This window comes from Mesoplodon bidens (genome assembly GCF_964165515.1).
Source record: "Mesoplodon bidens genome assembly, chromosome: 2".
NCBI lineage: Eukaryota > Metazoa > Chordata > Mammalia > Artiodactyla > Ziphiidae > Mesoplodon > Mesoplodon bidens.
Genome location: NC_138177.1, coordinates 24,027,765 through 24,048,684, shown reverse-complemented (window position 1 = coordinate 24,048,684; position 20,920 = coordinate 24,027,765). Strand labels below are relative to the sequence as shown.

Sequence of the window (20,920 nt, the reverse complement as noted above, 5' to 3'; positions counted from 1 at the left end):
TCACATGTATGTGCGTGGAGGAAGGGTGGTGGTAAGTGGGTGAGAGTGTAGATGAAATAAGATTGAACAGTAAAATGTTGAAATTGGTTGATGGGTACATTGGGGGCAGGGGATTATTTTACTGCTTTCTCTTGTATATGTTTAAAATTTTATATTAGAAATAGTTTATATTTTATGTTTTTAAAAATTAATTTATTTTTTCACTACATAGTTTAGAATAGATTAGAATCTACTAAAGTTAATCTGTTCTTTTGACAGGTAGTCTTTGGAGCTTCATTTAGTTTGGAGTCATCAATCAGTCACATTTCCAGATTCTAGATGGAAATGTTTTTAAAATTTCAGATAGCTGTCCTGGTAAGATAAAGCCAGGAGAAAGGAGTCTCCTAGGCTTGACAGACTTCACCACCTCTCTAAAATGTTAGCAGCAAACCATAATTTCAGGCCAGTTAAAGTCTAAAACAGAACTTAGTTGGATGTCAAGTGATTCTATTTTCCCCCTAAAGTGGACGAAAGCATAATATTGTAGATTTTAATAATTGAATTGACAGGTAAAACTGCCCATTCATTTGGTTTAAGCTTTATTTGTTTTAAAATTTTTCCTTGGTGATGCTGTTTAATAAATGGCTTTGGAAATCCTATTGCATCAAATAAAATTTATGGAAATAGGTGGAAAAAAATTAAGGTACTTAATTAGGGTAAATTAAGTAATGCTAATTGTTTTATATATCATGGCTGTTGAATTTATCTTGTGGGGAATAAATTATTAGGCACCTGCTATGTGTAGAATACTGTATGATGGTTTTTCAGTGTGTATGGAATGTGGTACGGCCATTAAGAAAAGTTAGGTCTCTATGTACTGGTGTGGAAAGCTGTTCAGATATATTGTTACTTGAAAAAAATGACTTACAGAGCACTGTGATCTCATTTGTGTAAAGGAAGAAAAGATAGGGGAGATGGGATGCCATATGAATATGGTTGTGTGTGTGTGTGTGTTTATATGCTTATGTGTATACAGAAATTTTCTGAGAAGACATTCAACTGAGTTATTGGTAGTAACCTCTGGACGTAACAGGTGGACAGTGAAACTCTCAGGGCGTGACTCAGGGAGACTTTTAATTTCTACTTTACCTTTCAGTTCTTTTTGGCATAGCAGCTTTTTAATTAAAAATTTAAAGATATATTATAGAATTATAAAGTATCATATAAAGTTAGTTTTTATTTTTAGCCACACATTTCTAAGGTTCTCCAGGATATATCTTTATAATAGTGGAAATATATCCTCAGAAAAAATTAAAACTTTTATAAATCAGTAAGAAAAAGACAATTCATTAGAGAAAATGGGCAAAGGGAGTTTTTCAAAGAGAAAACTCAGATGTCCAATAAGCATATGTAAAATTATTTATTTACAGGGAACTCTACTCGATGCTCTGTGGTGACCTAAATGGAAAGGAAATCCAAAAAAGGGGATATGTGTATACGTATAGCTGATTCACTTTGCTGTACAGTAGAAACTAACACAACATTGTAAAGCAATATACTCCAATAAAAATTAATTTAAAAATGAGTGCAACAAAAAGTTATTTATTTGCACCTGTAATTAGGAATATGTTAATCAAAAGAATGATGAGATATTATTTCACACCCATCATATTGACACACACTTAAAAGTTTAACAATGCCAAGTGCAGTTGAGGATGTGGGGAAAAGGGGAGATTTCATACACTAGGGTGAGGGTAGTAACTGGCATACCACTTAAGAAAGAAAATTGGCTGAGTCTGGTAAACTTGAAAATGCTTAAAACTAGTATTTCTGTTTCCCAGTGTATACGCTAGGGAAACTCTTGCAAGTCCCCTACAACAAACGAGTTCCGTTCCCGAGAGTGCGTTCGTAAGTCCAGCTTGTTTGTAAGTCCAACAAAGTTAGCCTAGGTGTCCAACTAACACAGTCGGCTATATAGTACTGTACTGTAATAGGTTTATAATACTTTTCACACAAATAATACATAAAAAAACAACAAAAAATAAAACATTTTTAATCTTACAGTACAGTACCTTGAAAAGTACAGTAGTGCAGTACAACACCTGGCATACGGGGGCTGGCATCGAGTGAACAGGCAAGAAGAGTTACTGACTGGAGGAGGGAGGGGAGGTGGGAGATGGTAGAGCTGAAGGATCGTCAGCAATAGGAGACAGAGGGCAAGCTGAAATTTCACTCACGCCTGACATTGATGGCACAGGTTTTAGTTCCTTGCTGGATTCAATTCTATCTACCCCCTTGAAATAATGATCCAGTGATGTCTGGTTAGTACTGTACCAGCTACATCACCGCTGCTTTTACACTTGCTTCCAGACATCCTGGGCTTGAAATAAAAATACGGTACTACTGTACTCTGTACAGTGCTGTACAGTAAAGTACACACAAAAGCACAACCACTTGTAGAGGATGCATGCATGTGGCAACGTATGCCAGACAGGTGAACTAACTTATGTGATTGGACATGTGAACACACGTTCGCATCTTTGAAAGTTCACAATTTGAAGGTTCATATGTAGGGGACTTACTGTACATTTGTACCAATATATTCATTGCAGCATTGAAATAACACAAAATTGGGTGATTTTCGTGATTGGGGGGTTATATAAATAAATTCTGCCGTATTCATACAATGGAATACCACAGCAATTAAAAGGTAAACAGGGGCCTCCCTGGTGGCGCAGTGGTTGAGAGTCCGCCTGCCGATGCAGGGGATACGGGTTCGTGCCCCGGTCCGGGAGGATCCCATATGCCGCGGAGCGGCTGGGCCCGTGAGCCATGGCCGCTGAGCCTGCGCGTCCGGAGCCTGTGCTCCGCAACGGGAGAGGCCACAACAGTGAGAGGCCCGCATACCGCCAAAAAAAAAAAAGGTAAACAGCCATCTATGCAAAGGGATAGATGAAATTACACTATTCATGGCAGTTTTCCAAACACAAAACAATTCTATTGTTTTTGGACACATACATGTGTAATAAAGCATGTGATGGGAAGAATATATACTAACTTCAGATTATTCATTTTCTCAGAGGGAGAAGGGACAGGAATGTTCTAGGAATAGGAAGGCTACAACTTGTATCATATTTTCTTAATAACAAAACGATCAGAAGTAAATGTAACAAAATGTTGACATTTATATTATCTAGATGGTAGATTGGACCATGGTTGTTAAATAATTCTGTGTATTTTTCTGATTTTTTTGAACTACAACAGTATTTTTTTTTTTTTTCGGTGGTACGCGGGCCTCTCACTGTTGTGGCCTCTCCCGCTGCGGAGCACAGGCTCCGGACGCGCAGGCTCAGCGGCCATGGCTCACGGGCCCAGCCGCTCCGTGGCATGTGGGATCTTCCCGGACCGGGGCACGAACCCGTGTCTCCTGCATCGGCAGGCGGACTCTCAACCACTGCGCCACCAGGGAAGCCCTACAACAGTATTTTTAAATATAAAATACTTTTAAGCGTACTGTTCCAGTTGTTCAATTTCTGAGGAGTCTTTGAAACTTGACTTATTGGAAAGTCATATAATATTAGATGTATTCCCTTTTCAGAACAGAAAGTGTAATAAATATTTTAAGCAATTGTTTGCATAATATATTTCGTAGTTTTACATGAAGTATTCTTTATCTAAAAAAATGTTTTTTTCCTTTTCAGACAGCATGTTTTCGTGAAGAAAGGGATGTGTTAGTGAATGGAGACAATAAATGGATTACAACTTTGCATTATGCTTTCCAAGATGACAATAACTTAGTAAGAATCATTTTTATATGTTTCTATATCCTTCTTAATTTTTTATTGGCAGAATTTAGCATTATTTTCTCTTAAGCATTATTTAAATGTAAATGTTATTTAGAAAACCACGGAATTTCAGAGTATAAGTTGTTTGTTTTGATATGAGATTTCTTTCCCTGGGTAATTCAATACCTTTCCGTTGCAATTATTTATGTTTTTTAATAAACGCGTCAAAACTAAATCCAAACAGATTTACATTCTATAAAAGGTGGTCAGGATTTTTTCCATTATTTTCTCAAGTTATCTTATTTGTAGTATTCTATTACTATTTAGAATTTTACATATTTTTCAGAATTGTCATGTGTTACTTTAAGTAGAGCCATATTTAAAATCTAGGCTGTGTCTAATTTTATATTAACATCATGAACCACTTGACAAAAGAAGTTGGAAAAGAGCTTGGAGGAAAATCAAACTGTTAGAAGCACTACCGATTGAAGATTGAAGAGATGAACAAGTACATAGGAAAATAGGTGATATCTGTCACAGTCAAGTGTACAACTCCTTGGCCTGTTATTCAAAGCTCTTCATTTTCTGACCCCAGTTTTTATTTCAAGGTTTATTTTTTAGCATACATGTGTTGATTTCCTGCTTTGTGCCAGCCACTACTACTATGTACTGGGATATAAAAATTAGTAAGACATTTTTCATTAATTTGATAGATACTTATTGGACATGTGCTGTGTGCTAGGCATTGTTCTTTAGATTCTAGAGACTCAGTAGTGAATAAGACAGACAAAAGATCTCTTTTCTTATTCTTACATTCTTGTGAGGGGAACCAGACAAGGACTTCACAGTCAAGTAAAAGATATTTTCACATTGTTTCATATAAGAAAAATATAACATTTATCCAAAGGTATTAAGTCAATAAGGGCTCTTCTAAGACAAATGTACATTGGCTAAACCAAGAAGGGAGAAGAGGCGGAGATGGCTTGGTGAGCATGGAGATTTGAAGCCACCTGTTATGTTCCTCTTGATGAAGGATAGAAAGAGAGGCTTGGGGATGAGGGAGGAGAGATGAGAGAGTCACATAATATAGCACCTTATACGTTATGGTAAGGAAATTAGACTTTTACAGTCATGAGTTTCAAAAACAGATATTTTTTTGAGCATGGAACTCTCGTGTGTGTGTTTTGTAAAATGACATTATATCTGAAAGCCTATACAATGAAGCATATAGAAGCGCAACTGCCCTGACTGACCTCTTAGCTTCCTCCTTCCACTTTCCTTCATGCTTTCTCAGGGTTCTTTCACAGAGCAAATTTGGAAGCTGCTGTTTTAGGACTGTAAAAGTGTTTGTGGCAGGAAAGGACTGAGGTTGTTTGAGGGATGAGAGGAAGGCTAGTGTGATTATGATAAGGAGGGGAGAGAGGTATAAAATGAGGCTTCCAGAGTGTAGGCCATGCAGAAGAGTTCGAATTTTATTCTAATTTCCAGGAGGGTTTTAAGGATAGTGTGATAATCAGTTTTATATTTTGTATAGAACATCCTAGCAGAAGTGTTAAGGATGGATTTCAGGGGGCAAAACTAGAGAGACTAGTTAGGAGACAATATTCAGGTGACAGATAATGAGGGATTGAATAAAGGTGACAGTGGGAGGGGATGGTTTCAGGTACTATTTAAGAAGTAAAATAGTTAGGACTTGTGTTTGAGTGAGGGTCAGTGGAGGAGAGAGGAGTCAGAATGATTCCCAGTTTTCTGGTGTCTGACTTGTGGGATTCAGTGGTTGGTAGGTGATGAATTGAGTTGGGGAATATAGGAGGAAGAGAAAATTTAAAGTAGGTGGGAAGATGATTAGCTTAATTTGATATATGTTGGGTTTGAATTGTCATGTGATCCATTTAATGGGTTAGATATGTAAGTCTGGTGTTCCTGAGGGTGTCTTGGAGTTCTTATAGATCAGATTTTGGCAAATTGTGGCCTGCAGCTCAAATCTGTCTCACCACCTATTTTCATACAGCCTGCAAGCTAAGAATTGTTTTTACATTTTTAAGTAGTTGGAAAAAATCAAAAGAAGAATATTTTATGACATGTGAGTATTATATTAAGTTCAAATTTCAGTGTTCATAAAGTTTTATTGACACACAGCCATGCCCATTGATTTATGTATTATGTATGGCTGCTTTGCGGAAGAGTTGACTAGTTATGATGGAGACTGGCACTGTGACAGAGGGTAACACACTATATGTGTTACTCATTGCTTTGCACTTAGACTACAAAGTGCAGTGACAGTTAATAACTTGATAGCATTTCAATTTATAACTTGATAGCATTTCAAGTGCTATATCATGACGTTTTATTATTTTTAAAATTAACAGTGCATATGCCTCATGTCAAAATAAGAAAAGTAGACTTTTCAGTATCATGCTTTTAAGGCACAGTAGAATGTGGATTATTTTGTTAATGAATTAAACTACGGCATAGTGTTTATTACACAACTACACTTCACTTGTACTAATAGAATACAATAAATGTCTACATTGCCACACTGAGCACTCATCACAACATTCCTAACTCACAGGAAAGCAGCAGTCAGAAAAGTTAGAAAATTTAAAACAATATCTTATCACAGCAGAATTTTTTCACAAAATAAAAAATGAAAATGAGGCTGCAACTGTAGTAAGTTCCCGAGTGGCTCACTTACTAGCCAAACAAGGACAGCCATTTACCAATCTTGAGTTAATTAAATCATGTTTGATTGCAGCAGCCAAAGAAATGTGTCCACAGAAAATAAACTTGTCTAAGACTATTAGCATTTTGGTGAGAACAGTTGCTTCAAGGATCGAGGACAATGGGAGCAGCATCAATGGTGGATTTTAAAACCAGGGAAATAATCATTTCCTGTCATATTGAGAGGGTTTCTTTGACTCTTGAGTTGAAAGATGGTGCTGATTCTGCTCAGTCCTTGTTACTTGAGGAGTCAGTGTTTGAGTCTGAAATAGCTGAGGAATTAGCCTCTGTGAATATCTTGTGTGGAATCATTACAGTCGTATTATTTTCAAAGAAGTTGAGAAAACACTGATTTGGTACAACCTGAATTGGAATCTGCTAAAACATATTACAGTTGAGAGTGGTAAAAATATGTATGAGCAGGAAAAGGCTTATTTGGACAGATTTACAAATCATGTGAAAATATTAGTTGCTTAAAGCATGTGGATGTTCATTGTCTTATTAATCAGCAGGTAGTTTGCAGCAAATATTTGAATCTATCATGTGTTGAACCAGTAGTATCAATGTTGCGCTTCATTCAGTTTTTTGGAAACAACTATTATCATTTCCATGGATTTTTTATCAGAAATCAAAGCTAAACATTCTTGCTGTACCATACAGCCATTCACTTGTTTTGCAGTGGTAACATTTTATTGAGATATTTTGAACAAAGGACCGATTGAAATATAACTGAACAAAAAACCCCACCCTCAGCCATTATTATGAAGTATTGAAAAGGCTTGGAAATTAGCTTTTCCTGTAGACTTGATATGTTTTAAAAATAAATTTAAAATAAAATTACAAGGCAAAACAACACTTATATGCAAAGCTATGCTATGGTGAAGTCATTTTGACAACTGACATTGTTTGAATCACAAGTAATGTCAAGCTGCTGTATCTACTTCCCATGCTGTCAAAAGTAAACAGGAGTGAGATCTCCATTTCCACATGGATTCGCAGCCGATAGATCTTTTGAGCTCAAACTACAGTTCTAGCAGCAATTTTTGGAACTTGATGCAAGTGCAAAGGAAGTGTTTGTAGTTCAACATCCATTTAACTGTGCAGTTGAGAACTTCCACCTGAATTTCAGTTAGAAGTGGTTAATCTGCAGTCATTACTGCATACTTATACACAGGAATCAGGAGAAAATTTTAATAGCATTCTATAAATGCATTTCAAGTAGAGGAATATGCTCAATCAAAATTATATACTCATGAACTGATACGAGTATTTGGCAGTACCTATCTTTGTGAATAGAGTTTCACAGATGAAATATGTAGAATCTCAATACAGATCAGCATTTGCAGATTTACATTTGCAGTAGGTTTTTGATGGTAGGGAATACTATCTTTGAGCCCCAGTTAAGCAAACTGTTCTATTCCCCTCTCCCCACAAAAGAATTAATTTTCTCATTAGTAGTCCATATTACAAAAATTGTATTCAATTATCATTATTATATTTTGCATTTTGCTAGTGAAATGTGTGGAAATTTCTTTTCTCTCTTATTATATATGTACCTATATAATACCCTTGATTTTGCCTCTTGGCCTGCCAAGCCTAAAGTATTTACTCTCTGGTCCTTTACAGAAAAACTTGGCCACCGTCTTTTGTAGGTAACAGTGAATACAAGGAGTAAATGAGAATCACTGAGCAGTGCTTGTAAAATGAGAAAACAAGTTTGCCTAGAGAAGTCAGAGATAGGGCACCCCAAGAAGTAGAAAACTAATGGAAATGGTCAGAGCAAGAAAGAGAATCAAAATACTGCACCATGGAAACTGAAAGGAGAGTTGGTAGAGAAAACCATTAATAGTGTTAAATATAGTATAGTGGTAAATAAAAAGATATGACTGGAAATACTGTGCCTGCCCAAATTCTCTGTTTCAGCCTCAGTGGAGGGAATACCCTCCACTCTTGAGCATTCTGTGTACTCTTTTATTTTTTGTCTTTGTTTTTATTGTCCGTGATATCTTTCATACTAGTGCCACTCCTTCCTCTTCCTGCCACTAGTCCTGTTGAAGTCTAGCTAATACTTTAGAATTGTACTCAAATTCTACATCTTAACAGTATTTCCAGAATTCCCAATTTGAATTAATCTTTCTTATTTCATTTTAGCTTTACATTTTTTAGTACTGCTATTATATGATTAACCTACGTATGTATGTATCTTTGATTTTTTTGGTACAACTTAAAAAATTTTTAAATAGATGACATGAACCCTGCTATCTTTAGCTAAAATATAATTAGAGGTTAGTGTAACTTAATAGCTGTGAAGTTTATCTGATTTCAGGCCAGGTTCAGGTGTTCAAACAGGGTCATTACTTGTCTTTGTATCCCATACCTTCTTCCAGAGTATAAAAGTGTTTTTCAAACTTCAAATTGTGAGTCATAAAATCAATTTAGTAGGTTACACCAACATTTAAAAAATTAAATAGACTAGGAAATGACAGAGTTCAAATAGTAAGAGTAAATAGTGTTTCATGACATTTCTTTTATAATGGTTACTGAATAATTATATAAACCATATTATTTTTGTGGGTTATAGTCAGAATTGTTTAAAAGCCATAATGTAGAGCTTTGCACATCTTAGTGGCTCAGTTGTTAAATTGAATGGAATATTTTACTTGAATTTACCATACTTATATGAGATTTTAGGGATGAATGTATCAGTGCAAATATAATCTGCATAGATTTGTCAGCAAAATTAAGAGTAAATCGAACATATGCCAAGTATTTGCTTAGCAAAATTATAACAGTTTATCATGATGACTTTTCAAAAGTTTTTGGATAAGGACTAAAATCCACTTTGACAATGAATTCTACTGTAGATAGATGTAACACTATATTTATGGATTGCTTAAAAATCTACATTTTGCTATAAATATAGAAATACATATAGATACAGAAATAAAATGTCCAAATGCCAAATTTTATATAGCAAAATTTTGCCTAATTTTCAATGAATAAAAGCCTGACTTATCATTCTCTCGCCTCTGAGTTATTTAGTCTTATCTGTGCTCTTTGCATTTGAGATTAGGATTAATATTTCTTTTTCAAAGACATTTCTAAGAAATTGTGTGTATATGTCAGCCATTAATTATATTAGAATTAAAATTCCACAATAACTGGAAGAGGACTGAAATACTCTAGTAGTCAGCTCTCCTGTAAACTGCCAGTTTTTCTTTAGTTTAGGGAAACCTTCATGGTATATTAGTCTCAAGAGTCAGAAGTCCTAAATTGTCTTGTTATCATCAAAGGTTTTCTTTTGAATATTCATGAAATATTAGAAAATAAAATCACTAAAAAATGTTGACAAACCTTGTTTTAGATACCCAAAAAGAAATTTTATTATACATAGTTATTTTCCAAAATAACTTTTAACCCTAGTAGCCCTAAAGCAGTCAAATAAGTAACATGATTTACAGAGCTGTACAGTTCAAGGAAGCTGTGGTAAATAATTTGACTTTCATTTGTAATATGCTCAAATATCACTCTAGCCAGTTTATGAAAAAAAATATATGGTCATAGCATATGTACATTTTATTTGTTTAGGAAGAACTTGCATAATTTAATGAATGATATTAAGATGTGATTAGAAGATTTTTTCCTTAAGAAAAACTCATTAAATACAAACCTACTTAGTTGTATCTATATGGACACATAAACTTCTTATCACTTAGATATCATTTAGAATATTACAAATCAATGAAAATTTCTTTTTTCCTCACATTTTCTTATTCACTGTTTCCCATTATTTTATGTTTGAGGAAGAAAAAAAAACAGATAGGAAAATATTTAAAGCAAAAATTTTGCTTTTTGAATTAGCATTTGTAAACTGATTAGAGGATGAAAGATATTTAAATATTAAATTGTAATTAGTCATATGAACTTTAAATTCTTTACAGGAATCCAGTTTGTGCTGGAGATAGAAATTATTAGAAAGGTATTTTTGTAAGAGTGAAAAAAAAAAGGGCTAGGAGGGATAAATAAAAGGTGGGGCTCTAAGGATTGACTATTAATCTCTTCTTGTGACAGCAAGATGACTAAAGGAGTTTGAATTCTCCGTAAGAAGATTTCTAAAAGCATATGTGTTCTGTGAAATGTTTTTTCTCTGGACACAATCTATTTATTGTATGTTTTCACATACTTTAGCATTCTTTCCTTGGAATGTAGTTCCTTAAAAAGCACAAACTTTGAATTAGAGATTTTTTAGAAATTCAGAGTTGGAAATTTTCTGATGTGTATATCTACACCTAGAGATCTGTTTATTTTGGAGGGATACAAGATTTCTGAGGACTCAGCCTGTATCCTTAATTTCTTATTTGTTATTCTGATGCTTAGCACGTACCCTTTTATGTCATGGATATTGTCAACTTTTTTACTGAACACTGACTTTCTTTAATTTGAGTAAGAAGGAAACTGATCAAAGATCAAGAACTCTGAGTTCTGGCTTTCCTACTCTTTAATGTAATGTTTGGGCAAATCATTTATCTTTATTGTCTCTTATTACATAGCCATAAAGCAGGAATAACAGTTATGATCCCTATCTCCAGTATAGGGACATTATACAAATATTCCTGCACCCTCATTCTATAACCCCTACTTCCTGGGAAAAATGAAAACCATTGGTGACTCAAGCATGAACTTTCTTAACTTTCTGTGCTCTGATCTCAGCATTTCCTTTCATCCTTCCCCCGTATACAAATTTATCCATATTTGGGCCTATTCTTTTCTTTTTTCTCAATGTGGATGAGGTAGATCTTTATATTTAGGATTATTCCTGTCAACCTTTCCCTTTGACTCCATCACCTTTGGCCTTTTGTAGAACTTTACTACATTGGTCAACTTCGATTTGACTAGATCTTTTCCTCTCTACAATACAGAGATCTGTATACATTAAAAAGTTAATAGTCCTTACCTTCATCTTTCATTTCACCCTCTTGAGGTAACTAATGTTAACTTTGCTGTATCCTTTCATTTTTTACGCTTTGTATAATTGTATGTTTGTGTGTGTATGTATATTTTCTTCCTTTTTATAAAAATGGGATTACAAAGTATATATTACTCTGCAGCTTGCTGTTGTTGCTTAAAATATCTCATGGGCATGTATATTTAATTTTTCTTTGGGGCAACAGTATCATATTTCATAGAATGGATATGTTGAATGGATCCATTTAACAGTTTTCTTGTTGATCTCTATTCATACTTTCTTATTTGTTCCAGTTATCAACAGTGCTGTCCAGTAAACATACTTGCCCATATGCCTTACACATTGGAGCTTTTATTTTAATTGACTATATCCCTAAGAGTGGAAATGCTAGATCAAGGGGTATGCACCTTTTAAAATTAAGTAGATACTGTGAAATTACTTTCCCAAATAGTTGTAGTTTATCGTCTTCCAAAAAAGCAGTGTTGTTTTAAGTCACTTTCTCCAAAACAGTAATGATCATTTTGCTAATCTAATTGGTGAAAGATATCTCTTTGTTGCTTTGGTTTTGACTATGTATTGGGTTGGCCAACAAGTTTGTTCAGTTTTAAGTAAAAATAAAAGACATTTTTCACTTTCACGAAGAACTTTATTGAACAGCGTATTGACTAACCGAACGAATTTGTTGGCCAGCCCAATATTAATTGGCTAATTGTGTTTCCTCTTATGTGAGGAAATAGCCTGTTAATATCCTCAACCTAGTTTTGTTGGATTGCTTGCCCTCTTCTTAACAACTGGTAGGACCTCTTTATGTTAGGATTATTATCTCCTTGACATGTCTTATGAATATTGCCTCTCAGTCTATGGTTTTCTTAAACTTGTTTAAAGACACTTTTGCCATATTGAGTAATATTTTAAAGGTAGTCTATAAGAACTTGTCCTACTGGATATTAAATTTTACTAATTAGTCAATGAGAACAATATGATATTGATATAGAAATAGACAACTGTAGCAGAATAGAGTGCCCAGAAGCAGATCCAAGTGTATTAATGTCTTAAAATACAATGAGGGGGCATTTCAGTTAAACTGGGGGAAAGAATGGAATATTTAACTACTTGTTTTAGATAATTGACTCTCTGTATATAAGAAAATAGTCTTCATACCTTGTACAAAAATAAATTTCAGACAAATGAATGAATGAATCTGATTAAAAGGTTGGGTTCTTTTCCTTTAAGAGCCTGCAGCAATACCCTCTTCTTATCCCTGTCAAAGATTTATATTACACTGAAATTGCCCATTAATCTGTGTTTTCTTCTTCATTAGATTGTAAATACCATGAAGGCAAGATTTATGTCTAATTTGTTGTAGTATCTCCATTGCATAAGTGTATTGTTAGCACACAGTAGGTTCTTATATATAAATATCTGTGGACTTAGTAAATGAATTTGTTTGTCCCTTTCTTGTTCTGTATTCTATTTTCCATTCCCAAGAAAATTATCTACAGAATAAAATATATTATAGAAAGCTATTCACTTTGGTCTTAAACTTGTAGTAGTAATGTAGTCGAGAGGCCAGGAGCCTGGCTTAGGATTGTTGGTAGTGGGTAGGGATAGAAGTAGATGGACTTCATAGAGATTTTAGTAGGGAGTAGACTCAACAGGACCTGGATGATTTAGTTGAATGTTATAGTGAACAAAGGAAAAAACATAAAAGAATGACTTGGAGACATTCATTGGGATATGTTATAGAGGAAAAGGGGCTTTTTTTCCTATGTGAGGTTATTACTTGTTTGCCTTTCTGGATGCATTTTTGTCTCCCTAACACTAAAACCCTATTGCAAGTGTAGTTCATTTTCAACTCATTGCTTTTCTCTTGAGAATCTTCTTTTGTGTTTTCTGCTTCTTGCTTCTCCCAGTTGCTGAATTCTGTTTTAACTACAGCTACTTTACCTCTAAGGACATGGTGGGGAAAGAATGTGAGTAGGCAAAGCCAGAGCATATTTAGCAGGCAGCAGGAAAGGAAAACTAGGAATATTTATGTATTCATCATTTTTTATTCTATCTCAAGGACGTTGTTTACTGTAGAAGAGGTTCAGTAAGGCACACTGAAAGCTTGGAAGTGAAGGGATCCATGGGTTTATTAAGGGAAGCACATAGCAGCAGTATGTGGATGAAAGTAGAAGATAGATGATGACTCAAGGAGCCTAAGTTTTAAATGGTGACCGTGGGTGGTAAAAATGTTGAGATGATTATTTTTCAGCAGTTTATTGACAGATGGTGTACTCAGACCTTAGGAGTCTGGTGTGGCAAGAATAGAGTACACTTTCAAGAGAGGAAAGCCTTTGATGTAGAAGCCTTTGATCTCTTTATCCTCTGTTTGGTACCAAAAAAATCCTGATTGGCACCTAGTAAATGTTTATTGAAGAAATGAGTTATGTTATATGACTTTCTATGTATAAATATTAGATTCCAGTTTTAATAGACTTGTTTTTTTGTTTGAAAACTTTCTGTGTTTGTTACTATACTCAAAGTACTTCTTTTTAAAGTAAGAGCTGTGGATTTCTGCTCTACATCCATTGCCAATTCTAGCAACATGTTTATGTTAACAAAATTTTATTACATTAAATTATTTTGTTCTAACCTTCTTGACAGAGACTGTTAAACATTAGGCCTAATAAATATAGCAAGTAAACCATAGACCAGGATTTGAAATACATTGTTGCCCTAATTTTCAAGGATTTAAAACATGACATAAGTTTCTTTTATTTAAAAAAATTGCCATGCTTGTAGTTCTAATGTATAGTAATAAGAATGTGAATTTTCTCAAGACGCTTTAACTCTTAATGTCAATAAGATATTACTTGGTACTGTCCTTGAAATAATAACTCCATTCTATAATAAAATCACCTGAACTTTAAAACATTATAACTTACATTCTAAATATATTCTATTTACTAACCATCATGCTAAGTGCTATACTCTGAAGAAGGTATCATTATTGTAGTTATATAGATGACAAAGTAAAGTACCAAAGAAATTAAGTAATTTTTCAAAAGCCACTTATAACCCATAGTCAGAATTTGAATACAGGTCTCTGTGACTACAAAGTCCATCTTTCCACTATGTCTAGTTTTCACTCATTGTATGACATGACATAACATGACATAACATAATATACACATGTATATGTAATACATGTTTATAAAGCAATCCAGAAAATAACAAAAAGCTATGACATAGTCTGTAATCTAACAACCCAGAGATAATCGCTGTCAACATTTTGGTGTATACTCCTTGTTTTTTCTTTTTTCGTATACACACACTGTAAAGGAACACTCTGTTGTTTTTATTTACATTACACACAGTACTCTCTGAACAGTACTTCACTTAGATGTGTGGGTTTTCCACACATCACGCAATTCTCCCACACTAGCTGGGTGTCCCATAATTTAACTGAATTCTGATACTATCTAACTAGAGATAGCATCAGATCTCACAGGTTGAGGGTTCAGTCCTGCAAGATGGCTCCCCATACTCCCCAGTCCAAAGTCCATGTTGTTACTTGTGCTTCTGACCTACAGGCTATAGATCGGAGATTTCCACCACCCCCTCCTCTGATGCTGTTGCTTTGCTAGAGCAGCTCACAGAACTCAGGAACAGCCCAATGAAAGAGATGTATAGGGCAGGTATGAGGAAAGGGGCATGGAGCTTCATGCCCTCTCCAAGAATGTACCACTCTCCCAGCACCTCCACTTGTTTGCCATCCTGGGCACTATCTAAACCCCATGCTGGTTTTTTATGAAGGCTTCATTACTTAAGCATGATTGATTAAATAATTGGCCATTGATTTTTTTTAATTGAAGTATAGTTGATTTACAATGTTGTGTTTGTTTCTGGTGTATAGCAAAGTGATTCAGTTATACATATATATATATATATATATATATATATATATATATATATATATACATATTCTTTTCTACTATTATAGAATATTGAGTATAGTTTTCTGTGCTGTACAGTAGGACCTTGTTGTTTATCTATTTTATGTATAGTAGTTTGTATCTGCTAATCCCAAACTCATAAGTTATCCTTCTCCCACCCCCTTTCCTCTTTGGTAACTATAAGTTTGTTTTCTATGTCTGTGAGTCTGTTTCTGTTTTGAAATTAAGTTCATTTGTGTTACATTTTAGATTCTACATGTAAGTGATATCTTGTGGTATTTGTCTTTCTCACTTATTTCACTTAGTATGATAATCTCTAGGTCCATCCATGTTGCTGCAAATGGCATTATTTTATTTTTTATGGCTTAGTGGTATTCCATTGTATATATATACCACATCTTCTTTATCTATTCATCTGTCAGTGGAAATTTAGGTTGCTTCCATGTCTTGGCTATTGTAAATAGTGCTGCTATGAACGTTGGGGTACATGTTTCTTTTTGAATTAGAGTTTTCTCCAGATATAAGCCCAGGAGTGGGATTGTTGGATCATATGGCCGTTGATGATTGATTCAACTTCCAGTCCCTTTCCCTGGAGGTCGGGGGTTGGGGGGGAGGGTGTGAGACTGAAAGTTCCAATACCCTAATCTTGGTTGGTTCCCTGGCAACCAGCTCCCATCCTTAGGTTTCCTAGGGGTTTTCCAAAAGTCACCTAATTAACATAAACTTAGGTGTGGTTGAAAGGGACTTGTTATGAATAAGAAAAGACACCTTTATCTTGTCACTTAGGAAATTCCAATGGTTTTAAGGAACTCTCTGCTCTATTCCAAAAACTATATATTTCTTATTGTAAATCACAGTATCACACACACATACCCGTAAGAGTCCCTATCTAAAATTAGTTGGCTTCTGTTTATGTATACTTAAGAAAAGTCCATTCTGATACTTGCACAGTATCAGAAATGGGAAGAGAAGCATATGGTGAGAATTGCTATATATTTTATATACCAGTGGCTTCCAAATGCTGATCCAAGTGCTGGTCATAATAAAGTTGTTATTGGTTCAAGATGAAATAAGGAAAATGTAGTGAGATGAAGGTGAATTTATTCAATGTAAATGATTGTCTTATTCAGAGTTTTAAAATTTTATTTGGAGAACTTAAATGTTTTTTCTTCTATGAAATGTTGGTAAAACTGTGGTCTGTTGTTGTAGTTGATGATGATGTTACTTTTCCATATTTTTACTTTACAAAAAACAACAACAAAGCAATGATAATCCTATATTGTTTCCTGCCCCAGTTTTTAGAAGATTTATTAACTGCTTTATGAAATTTTCAAGACTTATAAGTGACTGCGCTGATCATCTTACCCAGCTCCTTGTTAGCACATAGTAGGTTAAACAAAAGTATTTGATTCAGTGCTATTTGACCTTGGTTTACATTAGATACATTGTTTTTTCACCCTTATTTATTGAGTACATTTTATTTTTCATTCTCAGTACCTGGTTATGGATTATTATGTTGGTGGGGATTTGCTTACTCTACTAAGCAAATTTGAAGATAGATTGCCTGAAGATATGGCTCGATTTTACTTGGCTGAGATGGTGATAGCAATTGATTCAGTTCATCAACTGCATTATGTACACAGGTGAGTAAGATGCAGTGAAGGAGCGGATTGTATAAATGTCAAAAGAGATGTTTCTGTAAGAAGGTGGTGATTTTGATGGCCATGGAATACTTTCTTCTTTGTAAACTGTTTGACAGGTATAATGATTTATTTTAAAATTTTCCTACAAATATGTTATTTTGTATACCATTTAAGATGGAATGAAGAAAAAGCCGGCCATTTACAAAATGATTTTTGTGTAGGATTGTTCTTATGCCTGTTGACACATATTAAAAATCTCTGTCTCTGTAAACATCTCATAATAATTTATGTGTAGTAAAAAATGTTAAAACTTATTGGATGGTTTAAAAGGCAGTCTCACATTTTAAAAAGAAAGAAAGTAGGAAATCCTCACAAAGTTATTGGTGAATTAATCACTCAAATGAGAAAATCTTTGGGTTGTGCAAAATGTGAGAAAGAGTAAAGAGACACTAAGGAGAAGCAGGGAAAGGGAAGGGATCCTGGCATGTTGGAAAGAAACAACCATTTTCTAAGGCCATAGTTTGAAAACTTCAGCATGCATCAGAATCATATGGAGGGCTGTTAAAACTCCAGAGTTTCTGATTGAGTAGGTTGGATGGGTCTGGGGACTTGGCATCTCTAACACCTTCCCAGGTGATGCTGCTGCTGCTGCTCCTGCCCCTGCTGGTCTAGTGACCTCACTCCTGATAACTTACGCTCGAAGACAGCAATGGCTCTTTCTTTTTTTTTTTCTTTGCGGTACGCGGGCCTCTCACTGTTGTGGCCTCTCCCGTTGCGGAGCACAGGCTCCGGATGCGCAGGCTCAGCGGCCATGGCTCACGGACCCAGCCGCTCTGCAGCATGTGGGATCTTCCCGGACCGGGGCACGAACCCGTGTTCCCTGCATCAGCAGGTGGACTCTCAACCACTGCGCCACCAGAGAAGCCTGGCTCTTTCTTTTTGAGTTGTGGGTAATGAGAGTAATCTCTGTGAAGAGCAAGAATGTTGGAAGAAGAAAAATTTTCTGTTTCAGAGTTTGTTTTTTTTAAGATTAGGGTATCTTATGCTGATTGATTTAATTAGTAGTGAAGTTTTAGGACATTATTAAAAGAAGAATCTTTTGGTTAAAAAATTTTGTAGTTTTCAGATCTCAGTTTGACTTTTCCTATTCACATGCTTTTCTCTGTCGATATCTGATAGTCACAAATTTTCTTGAAAGCAAAAAATGAACATACTTTGAAAACTGTAAAGCACAATGCAGTTTTTAAGATGGTATGGTTGTCTCAAGAGTGAATTATTTGGATGAGAAACAAAAGTGCTGGTTTGTTGCTTAAGCAGTAAGCCAAGATCCTAGCTGAGGACTGTCATTTAAAAATACTTTAAAGAATCACTTCATTGAACATTTAAAGAATGCTAGTCTTAGACTCGTGGAGTTTAGAGAAACCTTACTCAGTTCACATCTAAATTCGCAACAAGGACTTATTATTTCTGAAAATAATTCATCTAGATTAGAGATAGTAAATATGAGGTATTTCTGTTACCCTCCCTTCTGCCAAGCTGCGACAAATATTCTTAACTGATCACAGGACTCCTTCCCACTGACTATATATGCAGTCTTATAATTCTTCTCAGGACAGCATTCTGGGTAACAACTATCTTTCTGATATTGAAATGTGAATTGTAATCCATTTCAGCCCTGAGTGCTGCTTGAGTACCTCTAATTTTACAAGGTACTTAATGTTAAATGAATCCTATTTATTCCATTGTTGGACAGCTCCAGTGTTATAGAATTTTACTTTATGTTAAGCTGAATTTCTTTTTCTCTTAATCATTGGTCCTAGTTTTGCCTTCAGAGCCACATATAATAATATAGTTTATCTTATAGTCATCATGCCTTCTGAAGTCATCTCTTCTATAGGTTAAACATCTAAACATTTATAGTGTCTCTTGTCAAAATTGACATACACATTTTCTCTCCCACTGTCTCACACACGTGTACACACACACACATACACACACACACAAACTCTTAGCCTGTGACCACTCCCACACCTCTTCTCCCTCCCTTCTTGTCTTTCCCTTTGCCTGTCAGTGGACATGTTCTGATGCATCGATGCGCTTCTTAAAATGTGATTCCCATTGTCTGGATAGAATATTTTCAGCAAATGCTTTACTGAGGAAATATTTATTGAGTCCTCTTTTATAAATAGCATTGTGCCAAACTATGTGAAATTTTAAGTAAGTATAGCATACAGTCCTGACACTGAAGATGCTTCCAGTGTGTTTGGGGACACAAAACACAAGACATAAACAAAAATTTTGTTTAGAGTAGTGAAGGTTTTTTTAAAGATAAAAACAAGCTTATTTTAAAGTGTATATGGAAAGACAACAACTAAAGTAGCTAAAATGATTTTGAAAAAGGAGAATAAATTAGGAAGAATCACTCTACCTGATATTAAGACTTACAATATCACTATCTTAAGCTTAAGCAAGACTCTGGTAATGATGGAGGAATAAACGCATAGATCACTAGACAAAATAGAGGACCCAGACAGAGACTAACACACATAACTCCCAATTGGTTTTGACAGAGTTGCAAAAGCAGTTCAGTGGAGGAAGCATGGTCTTCAACAAACGGGCTAGAATAATAGGCAAAAACCCCAAACTTCCCTAAACCTCACACAAATACAAAAAAATAATTCAAAATGGATCATTGGTTTAAATGTACAGTATAAAAGTTTTAGAAGAAAACAATGGAGAACATCTTCTGGACTTTGGGTTTGGTGAGGAGTTTTTAGATGTGACACCAAAAACATGGTCCCTAAAACAAAAACTAGCGAAGTGGACTTCATCAAAATTAAAAACGTGTTCTACATAAGATTCTGGTAAGAAGATAAAAAGGCAAGCTGTAGAAGGGGAGAAAATATTTGCAAACCACATATCTGATGAAGGCCTTATGTAGAATATGTTAAAAAAAAAACCTCTTAAAACAAAATTTAAAAATCTTGAACAATCCAATTATAAAATGGGCAAAAGACATGAACAGACATTTCACCCAAGGGGAGATAGAGATGTCAACTAAGCACATGAAAAGATGTTCTACATCATTAGCCATTAGAAAAATATAGATTAAAACTACAATGAGATATCAATGAGAAGGTATTAGAATAACTGAAATAAAAAGTAGTGATAATACTAAATGCTGATATGTAGAGAAAATAGATCTCTCACACATTGCTGATAAGAATGTGTACAGCTACTCTGGAAAACTGTTTGAAAGTTTAAAAAAAAATTAAACATGTACTTACTATGTGACCCAGCAATTACATTTTAAGGTATTTATCCCAGAAAAATTAAAACTTATATTCACAGAAAAACCTGTACATGAATGTTCATAGCAGCTTTATTTGTAATAGCAAAATGCTGGAAACAGCCTAGATGCCCTTCAGTGGGTGATGGTTGAACAAATTCTGGTATATCCATGTAATGGATTATTACTCAACAATAAAAAGGAATGAATTACTGATACATGCAGCAACCTGGATGGACCTTAAGGGCATTATGCTTAGTGAAAAGAACTAAAACTCAAAATGTTACATATTGTATGATTCCATTTATGTAACATTCTTGAAATACCAAAACTACAGAGATAGAAGACAGATTAATGGTTTCCAGGGGAGAGGGGCAGGGAAGAGTGTGGGGAGTGAGAGGGAATATAAAAACATAGCATGAGGGAATTCCCTAGTGGTCCAGTGGTTAAGACACCACGCTTCCACTGCAGGGGGCATGGGTTCGATCCCTGGTCAAGGGACTAGGATCCCACATGCTGCGCTGCGTGGCCAAAAAGGCAGCAAGAGGGAGTTCTTTTTTGTGGTGATGGAACAGTTGTGTATCTTGATTGTGGTA

At 34.9% G+C, this 20,920-nt stretch overlaps 1 protein-coding gene across 20 annotated transcripts in view; it reads left to right on the top strand.

Annotated features, from left to right (window-relative positions):
• CDC42BPA (CDC42 binding protein kinase alpha) overlaps window positions 1-20,920 on the top strand; it is a 323,580-nt gene that overhangs the window by 102,530 nt on the left and 200,130 nt on the right. For all 20 annotated transcript variants that reach the window (XM_081225007.1, XM_081225002.1, XM_081224995.1 and 17 more), the window contains exons 4-5: window positions 3,681-3,776; window positions 16,887-17,035. In XM_081225007.1, coding sequence (XP_081081133.1) covers window positions 3,681-3,776; window positions 16,887-17,035 — 245 coding nt within the window. The remainder of the gene's footprint in view (window positions 1-3,680; window positions 3,777-16,886; window positions 17,036-20,920) is intronic.